Source organism: Trichechus manatus, unplaced genomic scaffold, assembly GCF_000243295.1.
Source record: "Trichechus manatus latirostris isolate Lorelei unplaced genomic scaffold, TriManLat1.0 scaffold00015, whole genome shotgun sequence".
NCBI lineage: Eukaryota > Metazoa > Chordata > Mammalia > Sirenia > Trichechidae > Trichechus > Trichechus manatus.
Genome location: NW_004443951.1, coordinates 10,419,667 through 10,436,193, shown reverse-complemented (window position 1 = coordinate 10,436,193; position 16,527 = coordinate 10,419,667). Strand labels below are relative to the sequence as shown.

General features: G+C 37.0%; 1 protein-coding gene across 1 annotated transcript in view; it reads left to right on the top strand.

Annotated features, from left to right (window-relative positions):
- MAST2 (microtubule associated serine/threonine kinase 2) overlaps positions 1 to 16,527 on the top strand; it is a 250,767-nt gene that overhangs the window by 37,613 nt on the left and 196,627 nt on the right. Inside the window, exons 3-4 of the mRNA XM_023727112.1 lie at positions 6,148 to 6,217; positions 7,248 to 7,390. Of these exons, the coding sequence (XP_023582880.1) occupies positions 6,148 to 6,217; positions 7,248 to 7,390 (213 nt within the window). The remainder of the gene's footprint in view (positions 1 to 6,147; positions 6,218 to 7,247; positions 7,391 to 16,527) is intronic.

Below are 16,527 nucleotides of genomic sequence, written 5' to 3'. Positions count from 1 at the left end.
ATATGTTGTTGAATTCTGTTGGCTAGAATTTTGTTGAGGATTTTTGCATCTGTGTTCATGAGGGATATTGGTTGGTAATTTTCTTTTTTTGTGGTGTCTTTACCTGATTTTGGTATCAAGGTTATGCTGGCTTCATAGAATGAGTTTGGGAGTATTCCATCCTTTCCTGTGCTCTGAAATACCTTTAGTTGTAGTGTTGTTAGAGTTCTCTGAAAGTTTGGTAGAATTCCCCAGTGAAACAATCAGGGCCAGGGCATTTTTTTGTTGGGAGTCTTTAAATTACCTTTTCAATCTCTTATTTTGTTATAGGTTTATTTATTTTTTTCTACCTCTGTGTTGTGTTGGTTTAGGTAGGTAGTGTGTTTCCAGAAATTTGTCCATTTTCCCTAGGTTTTCAAATTTGTTAGAGTATAATTTTTCATAGCATTCTGTTATGATGCTTTTAATTTCATTTGGATCTGTTGTGATATCGCTCATTTCACGTCTTATTCAGGTTATTTGCTTCCCCTCCTGTTTTTCTTTTGTCAGTTTGGCCAATGGTTTATCGACTTTTTTGATCTTTTAAAGAACCAGCTTTTGGTCTTGTTGACTCTTTGAGTTGTTTTTCTATTTCATTTAATTCTGCTCTGATTTTTATTATTTGCTGTCTTCTGGCACCTGAGGGCCTCTTTTGCTGCTCTCTATTTATTTGAATTGTAGGGTTAATGTTTTAATTTTGGCCCTTTCTGCTCTTTGGATATATGCATTTATTGCTTTAAATGAACCTATGAGCACTGCATTTGCTGCGTGCCAAAGATTCTGGTAGGATGTGTTTTCACTTTCATTGGATTCTAAGAATGTCTTTATTCCATCCTTAATTTCTTATATAACCCAGTAGTTTTTGAACAAGGTTTTGTTCAGTTTCCAGGTGTTTGATTTTTTTGTTTTTCCTTGCTCTTTCTGTTACTGATTTCCACTTTTATGGCTTTATGGTCAGAAAAGATACTTTGTAATATTTTGATGGTTTGGATTCTGTTAAGGCTTGCTTTATGGCCTCATATGTGTTCTGTTTTGGAGAATGTTCCATGTGCACTGGGAAAGAAAGTATACCTGGCTTCTGTTGGGTGGAATATTATTTATATGTCTATGAGGTCATCTTGGTTGATTGTGGCATTTAGATCTTTTGTGTCTTTATTGAACTTCTTTCTGGATGTTCTGTCCTTCACCAAAAGTGGTGTTTGGAAGTCTCCTATTATTATTGTGGAGCTATCTATCCCTGTTTTCAGTGCTGTTAGAGTTTGTTTTATGTATTTTGGAGCCCTGTTGTTGGGTGCTTAAATATTTATTATAGTTATGTCCTCTTGGTGTATTGACCCTTTAATCATTATATAGCGTCCTTCGTTATCCTTTGTGGTGGTTTTTACTTTAAAGTCTATTTTGTCAGAGATTAATATTGCCACTCCTGCTCTTTTTGAATGTTGTTTGCTTGATATATTTTTTTCCATCCTTTGAGTTTTAGTTTGTGTCTTGAAGTCTAAGGTGTGTCTCTTGTAGGCAGCATATAGACAGATCGTGTTTTTTTTATCCGTTCTACCACTCTCTGTTTCTTTATTGGTACATTTAGTCCGTTTACATTCAGCAGAATTATTGATAGGTATGCGTTTAGTGCCGTCATTTTGATGTCTTTTTTGTGTATTGTTGACAGTTTCTTAGTTCCACTTAATTTTCTGTGCTGAGTCATTTTTGTTTATGTATTGTTTCTTGTCATCTTTTTCATTATTGTTGATTTTGTATTTGCTGAGTCTTTATATTTTTCTTGTTTTTTATTTTGATGTGTAGGATTGTTAGTTTTCTTTGTGGTTACCTTAATATTTACCCCTATTTTTCTAAGTTTAAACCAATCTTTTATTTCTTTAGATTGCCTTGACTTCCTCTCCATCTGAAAAATTTATGACTATAATTTTTTAGTCCCTCCTTTGTTTTAGTGTTGTCATCTTTTACATATCGACGTCTCTGTTTCCTTATTTTCAGCATTTTAGGTTTGATTTATTTTTATGATTTCCCTGTCTGAGTTTATATTTGGTTACTCTGCCCTGTGTTCTAGTCTTGGGTTGTTATCTGATGTTATTGATTTCCTAACCATAGGACTCCCTTTAGTATAACTTGTAATTTTGGTTTGGTTTTTGCAAATTCCCGAAATTTCTGTGTATTTGGAAATGCCCTGATTTCACCATTATATTTGGGAGACAGTTTTCCTGGATGTATAATTCTTGGCTTGCAGTTTTTTTCCTTCAAAACTTTATATATTTTATCCCATTGCCTTCTTGCCTGCATGGTTACTGCTGGGTAGTCCGAGCTTAGTAATATTGACTCTCCTTTGTAGATGACTTTTTATTTCTCCCTAGCCACCCTTAAAATTCTCTGTTTATGTTTGGTTTTGGCAAGTTTGAATAGAATATGCCTTGGTGACTTTCTTTTGGGATCTACCTTGTGTGGGCTTCGATGAGCATCTTGGATGGAAATCTTCTCATCTTTGATGGTATCAGGGAAGTTTTCTGTCAACAAATGCTCAACAATTCTCTGTATTTTCTGTTATTCCTCCCTGTTTTGGTACTCCAGTCACTCGTAGGTTATTCCTCTTGATGGAGTCCCACAGAATTCTTACGATTTCTTTATTTTTTAAAAATTGTTTTATCTGATTTTTCCTCAAATAGGTCGGTGTCAGGTGCGTTATCTCCAGTCTCACTAATTCTGACCTCCATTGCCTCAATTCTGCTCTTCTGACTTTCTATTGAGTTGTCTAATTCTGAAGTTTTATTGTTAATCTTCTATGTTTCTGTTTGCTGCCTCTCTGTGGATTCCTGCAGCCTGTTGAATTTGTCACTGTGGTCTTCTAAAATCTTTTTAAGTTCCTCTGTTGCTTTGTTTGTGTGTTCCTTGGCTTGTTCTGCATTTTTATGATCTCCTTCCTGATCCTTTGAAGAGTTCTGTATATTAATCTTTCATATTCTACCTCCAGTAATTCCAAGAAGTTGTCTTCCTCCGGAAAATTGCTTGGTTCTTTGTTTTGGGAGCTTGCTGAAGCCATCATAGTGTGCTTCTTAATGTGATTTGTTATTGACTGTTGTCTCTGAGCTACCAGTAAGTTATTATATTTATTTATTTTATGTTTGCTTACTGTGTTTTGTGTTCTTGTTTTGTTTTGATATGCCCAAATAGGTTGCTTGTGTGAGCTAGTTTGATTATTGGCACCTTTGAAGCTCTAACAGCCTGTCACCAGGTGGTTAGATTTGTTGCTAGGTATGTGAGCCCAGGAGTCCATTTACTTTTCCTGTATGGATTCAGCTCAGTTGTCTAGATAGTCAGTCACCAAGTGTGTGGTACAGGCTCTCACCTATAGTCCCAGACGGGCAGGAGTAGGCACAGATATCTGGCTGGAGTAGGATGTCATGTGTTAAGCAAGGCAGTGGGCTGACGGGTGCCTGTGAATGTCTTTGAGGAAAACATGCCTATGTTCCCTAGAGTGTGTTGGTTGGTGGGTTTTGCAGCTGGACTGTGGGCATCCAGTGCTGTTGGCTGTGAGGATTGGGAGGCACCACTTATTTTTGGACCCTTGTCGCAGGTGGCTAGGTGGTGTGGGTGGAACCACCAGTCCTCAGGCCCCTGATATGTGTAGGTGAGGATCCTGCTTAATGGGCCAAGTGGCATCAAAGGTCATGAACCTACCACTCCACCATATAGCTGACACAGTGAAGTTAGGCTTCACGTATATACCCTGTTGTACTGTTGTAACGAGGGCCTGTGCTATTCATATGGATCCACACAGTCTATGCATGGGTGAAAGGCATTCAAATTCTGTGGACCCCTTATGCCTGTGCCTAGGTGAAGGAGCTGTGCCTACCCTGAGTTCCTGGCTTAGGGGAGCTGGCAGATTGTTTTTTCCTGTTTGTTAGTTTATTCCCTCTTCAAGGCCGGGAGAATGGCTCAGAGCGCATGAGGAGTCCTACTTTTGGACCAGGGGATGCGGCAGTTGCTAAAACTAGCCTGGAACCCAGTGTAGAGTGGGGAGGGAGCAGGTAAGTGGGAGAGAGGTTCTTCCCTAACAGGGTGTTTTTTTTTTTTTTTATTGTACTTCAGGTGAAGACTTACAGGACAAATAGTTTCTTGTGAAACAGTAGTACACATATTGTTTTATGACATTGGTTAACAACCCCATAACACAGGGTGTTTTTTGATCAACGCTGTTGGTTAAATGCATGTACTTATCTTTTGCTGATGGATTGCTGCTTTTCACTGGCTCTGGAGACCCAAGCAGACTCTCTGCCACTTGATCTCTTTCCTTGTGGAAAACGTGTCCCAAAGGCCACTGCTTGCCTCACCTTGCATGCCAGCCGATCTGGCCCGCAGGGCACCGGCTCCCGCCGGGTCAGCTCTGGCAGCTCCTCACTGCTTCTGAACCATCTCTGCCTCCATCTGCCACTCAGTGTGATTCCTCAACTTTGCCTTGGATGTTAAGAGTTCCTAGGTTGCCATATATTATCGATTCACTTCTTTTTTTGGGTCTTTGTTGTAAGAGGGACCACTGGAAGTGTCTGATTACTCTGCCATCTTGGCCCCACCTCAGAGTTGATTCTTTTAATTAAAAAATCATTTATTGAAAGTGTTCTTCTGTTACCTTGATCAATTCTTTTTCTTGTGAGCTCGTGACTTCCAGAATGCAGTACTTTGCTCTCAGATGGTAAGTCCCTTTTATCTTGCTGTGATTTAATTGTCTGGCTACCCAGTGGTATTTGCAAATGTGATTGTATTTTACTCTTCTCTCTGTAGCTTTTCAGTTAAGCTGATCTCAGCCTTATATCTTACCTTTTCTGTGTTATCTTGCATTTTTGCGTTCTGAGCCTATCTGGGATTTTACAGGGCAGATGGACTCCCCAGTTCAGTGTAACCTTCTCTATGCTTAGTATAGCTTATACTTTATTTACCCAGTTCCACTGGTTATGATTCACCTGTATGCTTTAGATTTTCCAAAAGTTTTGTTCACCTTTCTCATACTCTCTTCTCTTTATAGGGTTTCCGTGAGTTGGAATTGACTCGACAGCAATGGTATTTTTCCCCCCTTGTGTTATAACCTTTATTTGTTTATTTATTTTCCTTCTTTATTCTCATTTTAATGGTGTTTTCTGGTGGGCAGAAGATAAAAACACATGGTCAGTGAGCCCTCTTTAATTGGAAATTTTTTATGCAATAGCTTCTTGAATCTTTATAAGAATAGTGATTAGAATTTTTAAGAAATTTTCTTTTTTTTTCTGAGTTGTTTCATAAAGTGCTAGTTGTTCTGTTTGTTAATATTGTTTCTTCTGTTTTGTTGTTTTTTTTCCCTCAAATTCTTGGTAATCTTTAGTTGTAGAAACATGTGCTTTAAGCCTTTACTGGCATATATAGTCCAGATGGGTTTATCTGTAGTTGTGTAGGTCTGTTTCCCCAACAGGCTGTTATTTTGAAGAGAGATTGATACTAGCCTTTATATATGTGGATAAGGTAAGTTAACAAGCTAGTCTTCTTTTAGAATACATAGATGAGGAGTAGACAGGTCACCTGGAGAACATTTGCTGAAGGAAGGAAAGGAAGGCAAAGGAAAGTAGGCTCTTAGGTCTTTTGGAAGTTTTAAGTGGAGAACCATTAAAAAAAAATTTTCTTTTTGGTGAAAGATTTTATGGAAAGGTTTCCTGGTAGAGGGTATAGTATAGAGGAGACTCGAAAGATAATTGGATTTTTTTAAAAAACTTTTTTTCTGATTAAAAAAAGTACAACATGCCAGTTACAAAAAGTTTGAGTAGAAAAAAAGCATCATGTTAAGTCTTTCTTAATCTTTACTTTCTTCTATGTCTTCCCTCCTCCAAGCCATTTATGTACACTCTAATATATTTAAATATACACAGCATTCGTGTACATAAATATAGTAAATCTTTTTATCTTAAAAATAAAAATACTGGATAATATGATATATACACCCATAATGCTTTTTTTCATGTGACAAGAAATTTTGAGAATTTTTCTCTTAACCATTTCTTGAGATATGGTACATGCTTCCTTTATACTTTTTTCACTCAATGAAAAATGTTGAACACTTTTCTCAAACTACATGTTAAACTGCCTCATTATTTTTAGTGGCTTGTGTATTTCATCACGTGGAGATTACTTGTAATGAATATTCATCTTATTTCTGGTTTTTATTATGGTGAGTATTGCTAATATAGACATTTTGATCTACTGTTTTTTTCTTTATACTACATTTCTACAAGTGGAATGCTGACAAATATATGCAAATTAAAATTTCAATAAGTTTTGCTAAAATTGTCCTCCAAATACATTGTATCACATTTTGTTTATAGCAAAAGGGTATGTTGCAGCAAAAAAAAAAACCATATTTTTACAATAGTACGTATTTCCATGATGAATAGGTTTTTGCCAGGCAGAGGAAGGGTTTTCAAGTCAGTTAGGTGATCAAAGATAAAGCAGGTGAAAATGCAGGGCATAATATTGAAGTTGAGTGAGTGAATGGGTGTGGAAAACAGTAGAAGGTGATAAGACCAGGAAGATAATCTAGATTTATGGAGGACATTTTTAGTATGCTAAAGGATTGGGCTTAATTCTTTAAACCTTGGGGAACCGTCAGTTTTTTAGCAAGGGAATGACATGACCAGATTTGTTTTGGTTAGATCACTAACAACAGTGTGAAGAATGGCTTGGAGGGGGAGAAAAGGGGCTTGCATCTTGGTTAGGAGGTCATTGCAATTCTAAACACTCAGCCTTTATAAGTAACTCTCTTATAGTCTTTCAGTGAGATTAAATCTATCAGTTAACCTGGACTGAACACATAAGGAGTTTAACAGGAGCAGTATAGATGCAGTGTTTGCCCTCTGGAAGCTTAAAGACCAAATTTGCATAAGAGAAGCTCTCAGCACCGTTCACATTATGTTAAGTTGAAAGGGACTGGAAAACTCCTAGCCTTTCAGGGTAGGGGGTTAGCATGGTGGTGGATGTTACAGAAGAATTTAAAATAGTCAGTTTAGTGCAGTATTCCACTGGCAATTCTCCTCACCACAAAGACAATTGGAACTTTAAAGGGATATAGATTTTGTATATGGAGGAACTTGACTTTGTTTTGGGTTTCATGATTATGTCTATTTGATATCATTGTATTTATAGATTTTCATTCATTATCAATAAATAATTACAAGTATGTTTTCCAAACTTTGTGTTTGAAGGTAAGCAACTGCTCCCATTGTCCAGCAGTGTACATAACAGTGTGGGACAGGTGACATGGCAGTCATCAGGAGAAGCATCAAACCTGGTTCAAATGAGAAACCAGTCCCTTGGACAGTCTGCACCTTCTCTTACTGCTGGCTTGGTAAGTGTTAGTAAAGAGGTGGCTTGCCCTTTGAACACATCCTTGATTGTCATTTGTCATTGACACATCTGTTATTTTCCTTTTTATGATTTGGATACCTTAATTTCTTAAGGTAAAGTATAGAACAAAAATGGAAATTAATTGAATATATTCCCGATTGCTCTCGCATGTTGTGCCTGGTACTAACTATACAGTGAAGCCAAGGAAAGGATTTAATGTGATTGTAATTTTTACAAATGAATTTCCTGGGAAAGAAATTTCTTTTTATGGAAGTGATTCTAAATCTTGTGAAGTTGTGTTACTTTTGTGTACAGCTCTGGAGTATACATATTTAGTATGCAAGGATAGGGAACATGTTTGACACACAGTATATACCCTTACTGGATGAAAGAATGAGCCCTTTTTTTGTCTAGGCTTTTTTTGGTGTTATGTTGTTGTTTGTTAGTTTCCACTGAGTTGGCTCTAACTCATGCAACCTTATGTATAACAGAACAAAACATTTGCCTGGTCCTGGGCCATCTTCGTTAATATATTTGAGTCCATTGTTGCGGCTGTTGTGTCAGTCCATCTCATAGAGGCTTTTCCTCGTGTTTGTTAGCACTCTTCCAAATGTGATGTCCTTTTCTGGTGGTTGATCTTTCCTGATGATGTGTCCAAAGTAAGTGAGTTGAAGTCTCACCCATCCTAAACCAGTTCTTCCTTGTTTTTCCCTGCCTTGTTAAATAGCTCTATCACCCACCTGACCTGGTGGCCCAAAGCCAGAGACCTGGAAGTTTTCTTTCACTTCTCATCTGCCTTTGTCCCCTTCCCATGCAATCAGCCACTGAACCTTAACTCCCAATATCTCTGTGTGGTCTGTTTGTTTTCTCCACCACAGTCGTCACCAAGTCTAAGTCTCATTTGCAGTCTCTTACTTAGATCATCGTAGTGGCCTCCTGACTGTTTACTCTGTATTCAGTCTTCTTCCTTTCCGGGCCGTTCTGCACACTAAAGTCTATTGTTTCAAAAAAACAAAATTGATCATGTCTATTCTTACATCTTTCTTTAGTTCTTTCTTCCAGTGTTTTCATCTGATTAATATTTATCCAGCACCAGTGTTTGGGAATTCATTTGAGTAAAATCTCTCTGTATCTTCCTATAGCAGTTATTATGAAGTACAATAATAATTGTTTTGTTTTGTTTTTTTTTTTTTGATTTTTTAAAATAAGCTTTATTTTTTAGAGCAGTTTTAGGTTTACAGAAAAATTGCCCAGAAAGTACGGAGAGTTCCCGTAGACCCTTTCACCCTTGCTCATGGTTTTTCCTACTGTAACATTTTGCATACCTGTGGTATAATTGTTGAATGAATGAATTTTTTCATTGAGATTAGCAAGTGGAGAATGAGGAACTAGAGACAGGGGCCACAAGTGGAAGAGTTAAGCAGAGAGGGAAAGAAATGTTTTTTCTTTTAGACTGGACTATTGTATTCAGTATTTCTTACTGAGGTTGGCCTAATTAGTGAAATGTAGTTTAAATATTGACATTTTAATAGGACAGCTTGTAAATCCTAAGAATCTTTTTAATTGGTAGAGTTTGACAGATTCTCCAAATACACTTTTGGAACTCTTCCTTTACTTTGTTGGCAGACATTGCCTTTATAGGAATGGTCATTTGTAGGCAATGAGTCTTTCCATCGTTGTGATCTCAGTCTACATGTAGCATTGTATCTGGTAGAGTAAGCAGTGTATAATTTCCTTAATAAAGGAGTAAAGAGCTTTTTGGAAAAACATTTACTAAGTTGCATAGCTAGTTGGATTAATACTGTTTGAAGTATGATAGGCACAAACATCGTGCACACATGCACACACAAAGTTGATTTTAATGTATTTGTACTGGCCGAACATGATGTCACACAGACCTCTATTTTTAGCCTTGTCTCAATCATCGTTTTTATCAACTTCTTGGATAAAGGCATAGAAGGAATGCTTATCACATGTGCTGATTGTATACTGTTCCTCATGTTGAATAATAAATTCAGTCAGACCTTCACAAACAGAAATAATAGTACAAAAAGAACCAGTTAACTGAGATTTAGCAGAGTGAAAAGTAAACTTTGAAAAACCAAATGCCCAAAACTGGATTGAACAATGGCTTTAAGTCACTTGAGTGGAAAAGACTTGAAAGGTTTTAACTGACTTCTAAACTCCGAACTAACATAAACCAATGTTGTAATAAACTAAGACTGAATTGAGAATATTCTTAACAAGTCCAGAACAAAGGATATGATAATTTAATCGAACACTTTATCATGAGATCTCATATTGAATATGGTTTGCCATTTTAGGTGCCACTTATTGTACTTTTAATTTAATAATTTAATAATACCTCAGAACTTTATTTTGAGGTGGCATATGGTGTATGCTTTTTAAAATTTGTGCTTTAGGTGAAAGTTTACAGTGCAAATTAGTTTCTCATTCAAAAATTTATACACAAGTTGTTTTGTGACATTGGTTGCAATTCCCGCATTGTGTCAGCATTCTTCCCCCTTTCCACCCCGGATTCCCTGTATCCATTTGTCCAGTTTTCCTGTCCTTTCCTGCTTTCTTTGCTATGGGGCAGGTGTTGCCCATTTGGTCTCTTATACTTGATTGAATTAGCACGTTCCTCACCTGTGTTACTGTTTTACAGCCCTGTCTAATCTTTGGCTGAAAGGTGGACTTCAGTTCTGAGTTAAGGTGTTCGAGGGCCATAGTCTTCAGTGTTCCTCCAGTCTCTGTCAGACGAGCAAGTCTGGTCTTTTTTTTTTTTTTGTGAATTTCAATTTTGTTCCACATTTTTCTCCCGCTCTGTACGGGACCCTCTATTGTGATCCTTGTCAGAGTGGTTGTTGGTGGTAGCCGGGCATCATCTATTTCTTCTGGGCCCAGGCTAGCGGAAGCTGTGGTTCATGTGATCCATTAGTCCTTTGGACTAATATTTTCCTTGTGTCTTTGGTTTTCTTCATTCTCCTTGCTTTGGACGGGATGGGACCAATAGATGTATCTTAGATGGCCACAAACTTTTAAGACCCCAGACTCTACTCACCGAAGTAGGATGCAGAACGTTTTCTTTATGAAGTACGTTACGCCAGTTGACCTAGATGGTCCCTGAGACCGTGGTCCCCAGCCTTCAACCCCAGTAACTTGGTCCCTCAAGGTGTTTGGATGTGTCTAGGAAGCTTCTATGACTCTGCCTTGGTCAAGTTGTGCTGACTTCCCCTACATTGTGTGTTGTCTTTCCCCTGACCAAAATTAACACTTGTCTACTATCTTGTTAGTGATTTTTCCTCCCCATCCCTCCCCTCCCTTGTAACCATCAAAGATTGTTTTTTTCTGTGTATAAACTTTTCCTTGGATTTTTATAATACTGGTCTCATACAATATTTGTCTTTTGTAATTGACTTATTTTACTCAGCATAATGCCCTCCAGATTCATCCGTGTTGTGATATGTTTCACAGATTCATCGTGGTATATGCTTTTAAAGAAAATAAAAATCTATACCACTTCTTAGAACCTTTTCCCATCATTTGTAAATGTTATTGTTAGATGCCATCGAGTCGGTTCTGATTCATAGCGACCATATGTACAACAGAACAAAGCACTGCTGGGTCCTCCGCTGTCCTCATGATCCTTGTTATGCTTGAGCCCATTGTTGCAACTACTGTGTCAGTCCATCTCGTTGAGACTCTTCCTTTTTTTCACTGACCCTCTGCTTTATCAAGCATGATGTCCTTCTCTGGGAAGTGATTCCTCCTAACAACATGTCCAAAGTATATGAGATATAGTTTCGCTATCCTTGCTTCTAAGGAGCATTCTGGCTATACTTCTTCCAAGCCAGATTTGTTCTTTCTTTTCGCAGTCCATGGTATATCCAGTATTCTTCGTCAACACCACAACTCGAAGGTGTCAATTCTTCTTCTATCTTCCTTACTTATTATCCAGTTTTTGAATACATACGAGGCGATCGAAAACACCATGGCTTGGGTCAGGCACACCTTAGTCCGCAAAGTGACATCTTTGCTTTTTTTTAACACTTTAAAGAGGCCTCTGCGGCAGATTTGCCAAATGCAGTGTATCGTTTGATTTCTTGACTGCTGCTTCTGAGGGTGTTGATTGTGGATCCAAGTAAAATGAAATCCTTGAGAACTTCAATCTCTTCTCCATTTATCATGATTGCTTATTGGTCCATTTGTGAGGATTTTTGTTTTCTGTATGTTGAGGTGTAATCTACACTGAAAGTTGTAGTCTTTGATCTTCATCAGTAATTGCTTCAAGTCCTCTTCACTTTCAGCAAACAAGGTTGTGTCATCTGCATAAGGCAGGTTGTTAATGAGTCTCCCTCTAATTTTGATGCCACGTTCTTCTTCATACAGTCCAGCTTCTCGGATTATTTGCTCAGCATACAGACTGAATAAATATGGTGAAAGGATACACCCTGATGCACACCTTTCCTGACTTTAAACCACGCAGTATCCCCTTGTTCTGTTCGAATGACTGCCTCTTGATCTATGTACAGGTTCCTTATGAGCACAATTAAGTGTTCCGGAGTTCCCATTCTTTGCAGTGTTATCCATAATTTGTTATGATCCACAGTTTAGTCCCTTGGCATAGTCAATAAAACACAGGTAGACATCTTTCTGGTATTCTGTGCTTTCAGCCGTGATCCATCTGACATCAGCAATGATATCCTTCATTCCACATCCTCTTCTGAATCCAGCTTGATTTTCTGACAGTTCTCTGTCGATGTACTCCTGCAACTGCTTTTGAATGATCTTTAGCAAAATCTTACTTGTGTATGATATTAATGATATCATTCAATGCCATTACTCTTCAAGCTGTCATTCCCGGCCTCATAGACCATATGATTGTCTGATTCAAAATGGCCAATACCAGTCCATTTCAGCTCACTAATGCCTAGGATGTGGATGTTTATGCATTCCATTTTATTTTTGATGATTTTCAATTTTCCTAGATTCACGTTTTCTGATTATTAATGGATGTTTTACAGCTATTTCTTCTCATTTTGAGTCGTGCCACATCAGCAAATGAAAGTCTCAGTAGCTTGACTCCATGCATATCATTAAGGTCTACTTTACTTTGAGAAGGCAGCTCTTCCCATCATCTTTTGAGTGGCTGCCAACCTGAGGGACTCATCTGGCACTATAATGTTCTGCTGCTATTCTTAAGGTTTTCAGTGGCTAATTTTTTTTCAGAAGTAGACTGCCAGGTCCTTCTTCCTAATCTGTCTTAGTCTGGAAGGTCAGCTGAAACTTGCCCACCATGTATGACCCTGCTGGTATTTGAGTTCCGATGGCATAGCTTCCAGTATCACAGCAACACGCATTCCCCACAGTACGACAAACTGACAAACGTGTGGGGGTAAATATTATAGTACTCCTTAATTATCACATAGGACTTCAAAGAGAAAAACCTGTAGGTGTGTTTTACCTGCTTACAGTGTTACGAACAGAATCCAAACTCTGCAGCTTTCTCTTTTAGTCTTACCTTTCTGAAATCATAGCTTTCTGTTTTCTAATGTTGAGAGTTGGAAATATATATGTCTTAATCAGCCTTATTGATATATAATTTACACCCATTTTAGTTGTACAGTTTGATGTGTTGACATGTATACAGTTGTGTCATAACCACCACAATCACCATATAAAACATTTCTATTATCTCCCGAAAGTACCCTGTATTTTTTGAAGTCCATTTTCTCCCATTATCCCCAGCCCTTGGCAGCCACTGATCTGTTTCTGTCAATGTCATTTTGCCATTTCTAGAATTTTATACAAATGTAGTCATATAGTATATAGTCCTTTGTGTCTGACTTCTTTTACTTAGCATAATACTTTTGAGGTTTATCGTAGTTGTTTTGAGTATCAGTAGTTCATTTCTTTTTATTCCTAAGAAGTGTTCCATTGTATGGGTGTATCAGACTGTGTTTATCGATTCACCAGTGGATGACCATTTGAATTGTTTCTGGTTGTTGCCAGTTATGGATGAAGCTACTCTGAAAGTTTGTGTACAAGTATTTGTGTAGACATACGTTTTCATTTCTCTTGGGTAAATACCTAGAAGTGAGGTTGCTGGGATGTGTGATAAGAGTGTGTTTATCTTTATAAGAAACTGCCCAACTATTTTCCAGAGTGGCTATACCATTTTTTTATTCCCACTAGCAAGTTATAAGAGTTTCAGTTGCTGCACATGCTTGTCAGTACTAGGTATTAACATCATTTTAGTGTTAGCCATCCTAGTGGGTGTGTAGGGGTATGCTATTGTAGTTTTAATTTGCATGTCTAAAGGCTAATGAGGTTGAGCATCTTTTTATGTGCTTATTTGCTATTTAAATATATATTCAATGGTGAAGTGTCTATTTAAATCTTTTGGCAGTTAAAAATATTTGTTTTTTTGTCATCTTATTATTGAGTTTTAAGAGTTCTTTATATATTCTGGATACAAGTTTGTTTGTTTTTTTTAAATCAGATATATGCTTTGCAAATATTTTCTCCTTGCCTGTAGCTCACCTTTTCATTTTCTAATCAGTCTTATATACAAAAATATGCAGAAGTCAATTGTATTTCTCTAGACTGATAATGCACAATTGGCACCTGGAATTTAAATATCAATGATACTTATAATAAGTTAATAACATGAAATACTTAAAAGATAAACTTAAGAAAATATTTGCAAGACCACCAGTACACTGAAAACTACAAAACATTACTGAGATAAAGAAAATGTAAATGAGTGTAGAGAGAGAACGGTATTCATGGACACAATATCATTAAGACATTAATTTCCCCCATTGATCTATAGATTGAATGCAATCCCAGTCAAAATCCAGGCAATCTTTTTCAGAGAGTGACAAGATAATTTTAAATTTATGTTGAAATGCAAAGGAACTAGAATAACCAAAACAATATTGAAAAAGAAGACCAAAGTTGGAGGAACCACTCCACCTGATTTTATGACTTATTATAAACTGCAGTAATGAAGATATTTAGTATTTCTGTAAGGACAGGCATATATAGAGCACTAGAACATAGTAGAGTCCAGAAACAGAAAAATGTGCCAAGGTAATTTAATGGGGGAAAAGATAGTTTTTCAACGAATGGTACAAGAACAGTTGGACTTTCTCATGGAAAAAAAAAAAAACTTGACCCTTACCACATACTACATGCAGACATTTACTTGAGACGGTTAAATGACCAAATGTAATTGCTAAAATCATAAAACATGTAGAGGAAAACATAGCAGAAAATCTTTATGACTTTGGGTGAGGCAAAAGTTTCTTAGAACTGAAAAAGCACAAGCCATAAGAGAAAAAAAAAAAAACATTGAACTTCATCAAAGAAAAAACTTTTGCTATTAAGTACATATTTTTAATGGGATAGGGACAAACTGAAATATGTCTACAAGAGGATGGAATGGTGAGTATCTTGCAACAGTGTTAAACTGTTAAAAAGGTTTTAACATTTATCTGGATTTTAACAAATGTCACCACCTTTCACCTTTGGAGGTAGAAATCCAGAAGTCATGATGAATGATAGTTACAAAAAACTTCTATGGACTTCCCTATGGATTTACACTTTTTTCATTCCTACTCTAGAAAATGTGTTGGAATGAAGTGATTGTGAGTGATTTCTAATTTATAAAAGAAGTAAATACAAGCTTAGACTGTAGACCTGTGTTCTAAGTCCCAGTCCTGCCATTTAGTAATCATATGACCACAGGCAAGTTATTTAACCTCTTTAAGCCTCAGTTTTCTCATCTGTAAAATCAAGATAATTATAGGACTTTCACCATAGGGTTATTAGGAAAAAACAAGACAATGCATGTAAAATAACATAGTGCTAGATTTGTAGTATGAACTGAAGGTTAGTCTTTTTTTTTTTGTAAGCCTAAACCCAAAAAAGCCAAACCCATTGCCATTGATTCTGACTCACAGTGACCCTATAGGACAGAGTAGAACTGCCCCGTAGCGTTTCCAAGGAGCGGCTGATGGATTCAAACTGCTGACCTTTTGATTAGCAGCCAAGCTCTTAACCACTGTGCCACCAGGCAATTTCTTATAGCTTATGCTGCTGGTCTAGATAAATGAGAGTCAGGAAATAAGAGTGAATTCCAGTTTTATACTTCATGGGATAGAGTGATACCTGTAACTGAAATTGGGAATACAGGAGAAAGAACAGGTTTAGGGGAGGAAATTAATGAGTTTGATTGACAGAGGGTTGATGTCAGATCATTCTGATGTAGATATCTTCTTAAGAGTTATATTATAGAGGTCCAGAGTTAAGGAGAGAAGTTTAGGACTATAGATTTGGATTTGGAAGCTGTATCATTATGCAAGAGAATACAGAGAAAGAAAAGAAATGTGACGGAGCATGAAAAATTTACACACGAAGGGGCAAATAGTATAAAATAGTGAAGTATCAAACTTAGTAGCAACAATAGGCATATAGATAAGGTATATTCACTGCCTATTAACTTGAAAATTACTGTCATTTCCACTCCTGATTCATCTTTCTGTAAGAGAAACATGTTTCTAATGCCACCTAGTGTTTTTTCAAAGGTATGGGAGTAATGTTTTATAAGAGGTTTTTAAATAAAAATCAGGAGATTTCATGAGATTGAACAGGTTGTTAGCAGCCTCTTCGTTCTTGTTGTGTGCTGTCGAGTTGATCCTGACTCATAGTGACTCAATAGGCCAGAATAGAACTGCTCCATAGGGTTTCCTAGACCGTAATCTTTACGGGAGCCAGGTCTTTTCTCCTCCTGCAGAGTGGCTAGTAGATTTGAATGGCTTACCTTTCCATTAGCAGCCTAGTTGCTTACTGTCAAGAGTATCCGTAACAGAGAAGCAAAAGAAGACCGTAATTATTTTGCCTGGACAGATTTTGAAAAACATTTCATCTTGAATTGTTAAATGTGTTTTTATTATCTCTCCTGTGATAATTTGTAAAGAATTTAAGGTATACAACCTTAAAAATAGTGACCTTCCTATTTTTAAAAAGCATGTATAAAATTTTTTTTAGAGAAATTGATAGATTGAGGTGAAAGAGATACTTTTGAATTTGTTGAGAGAATATTTGTGAAAGTTTTTCATAAAGTGTTAT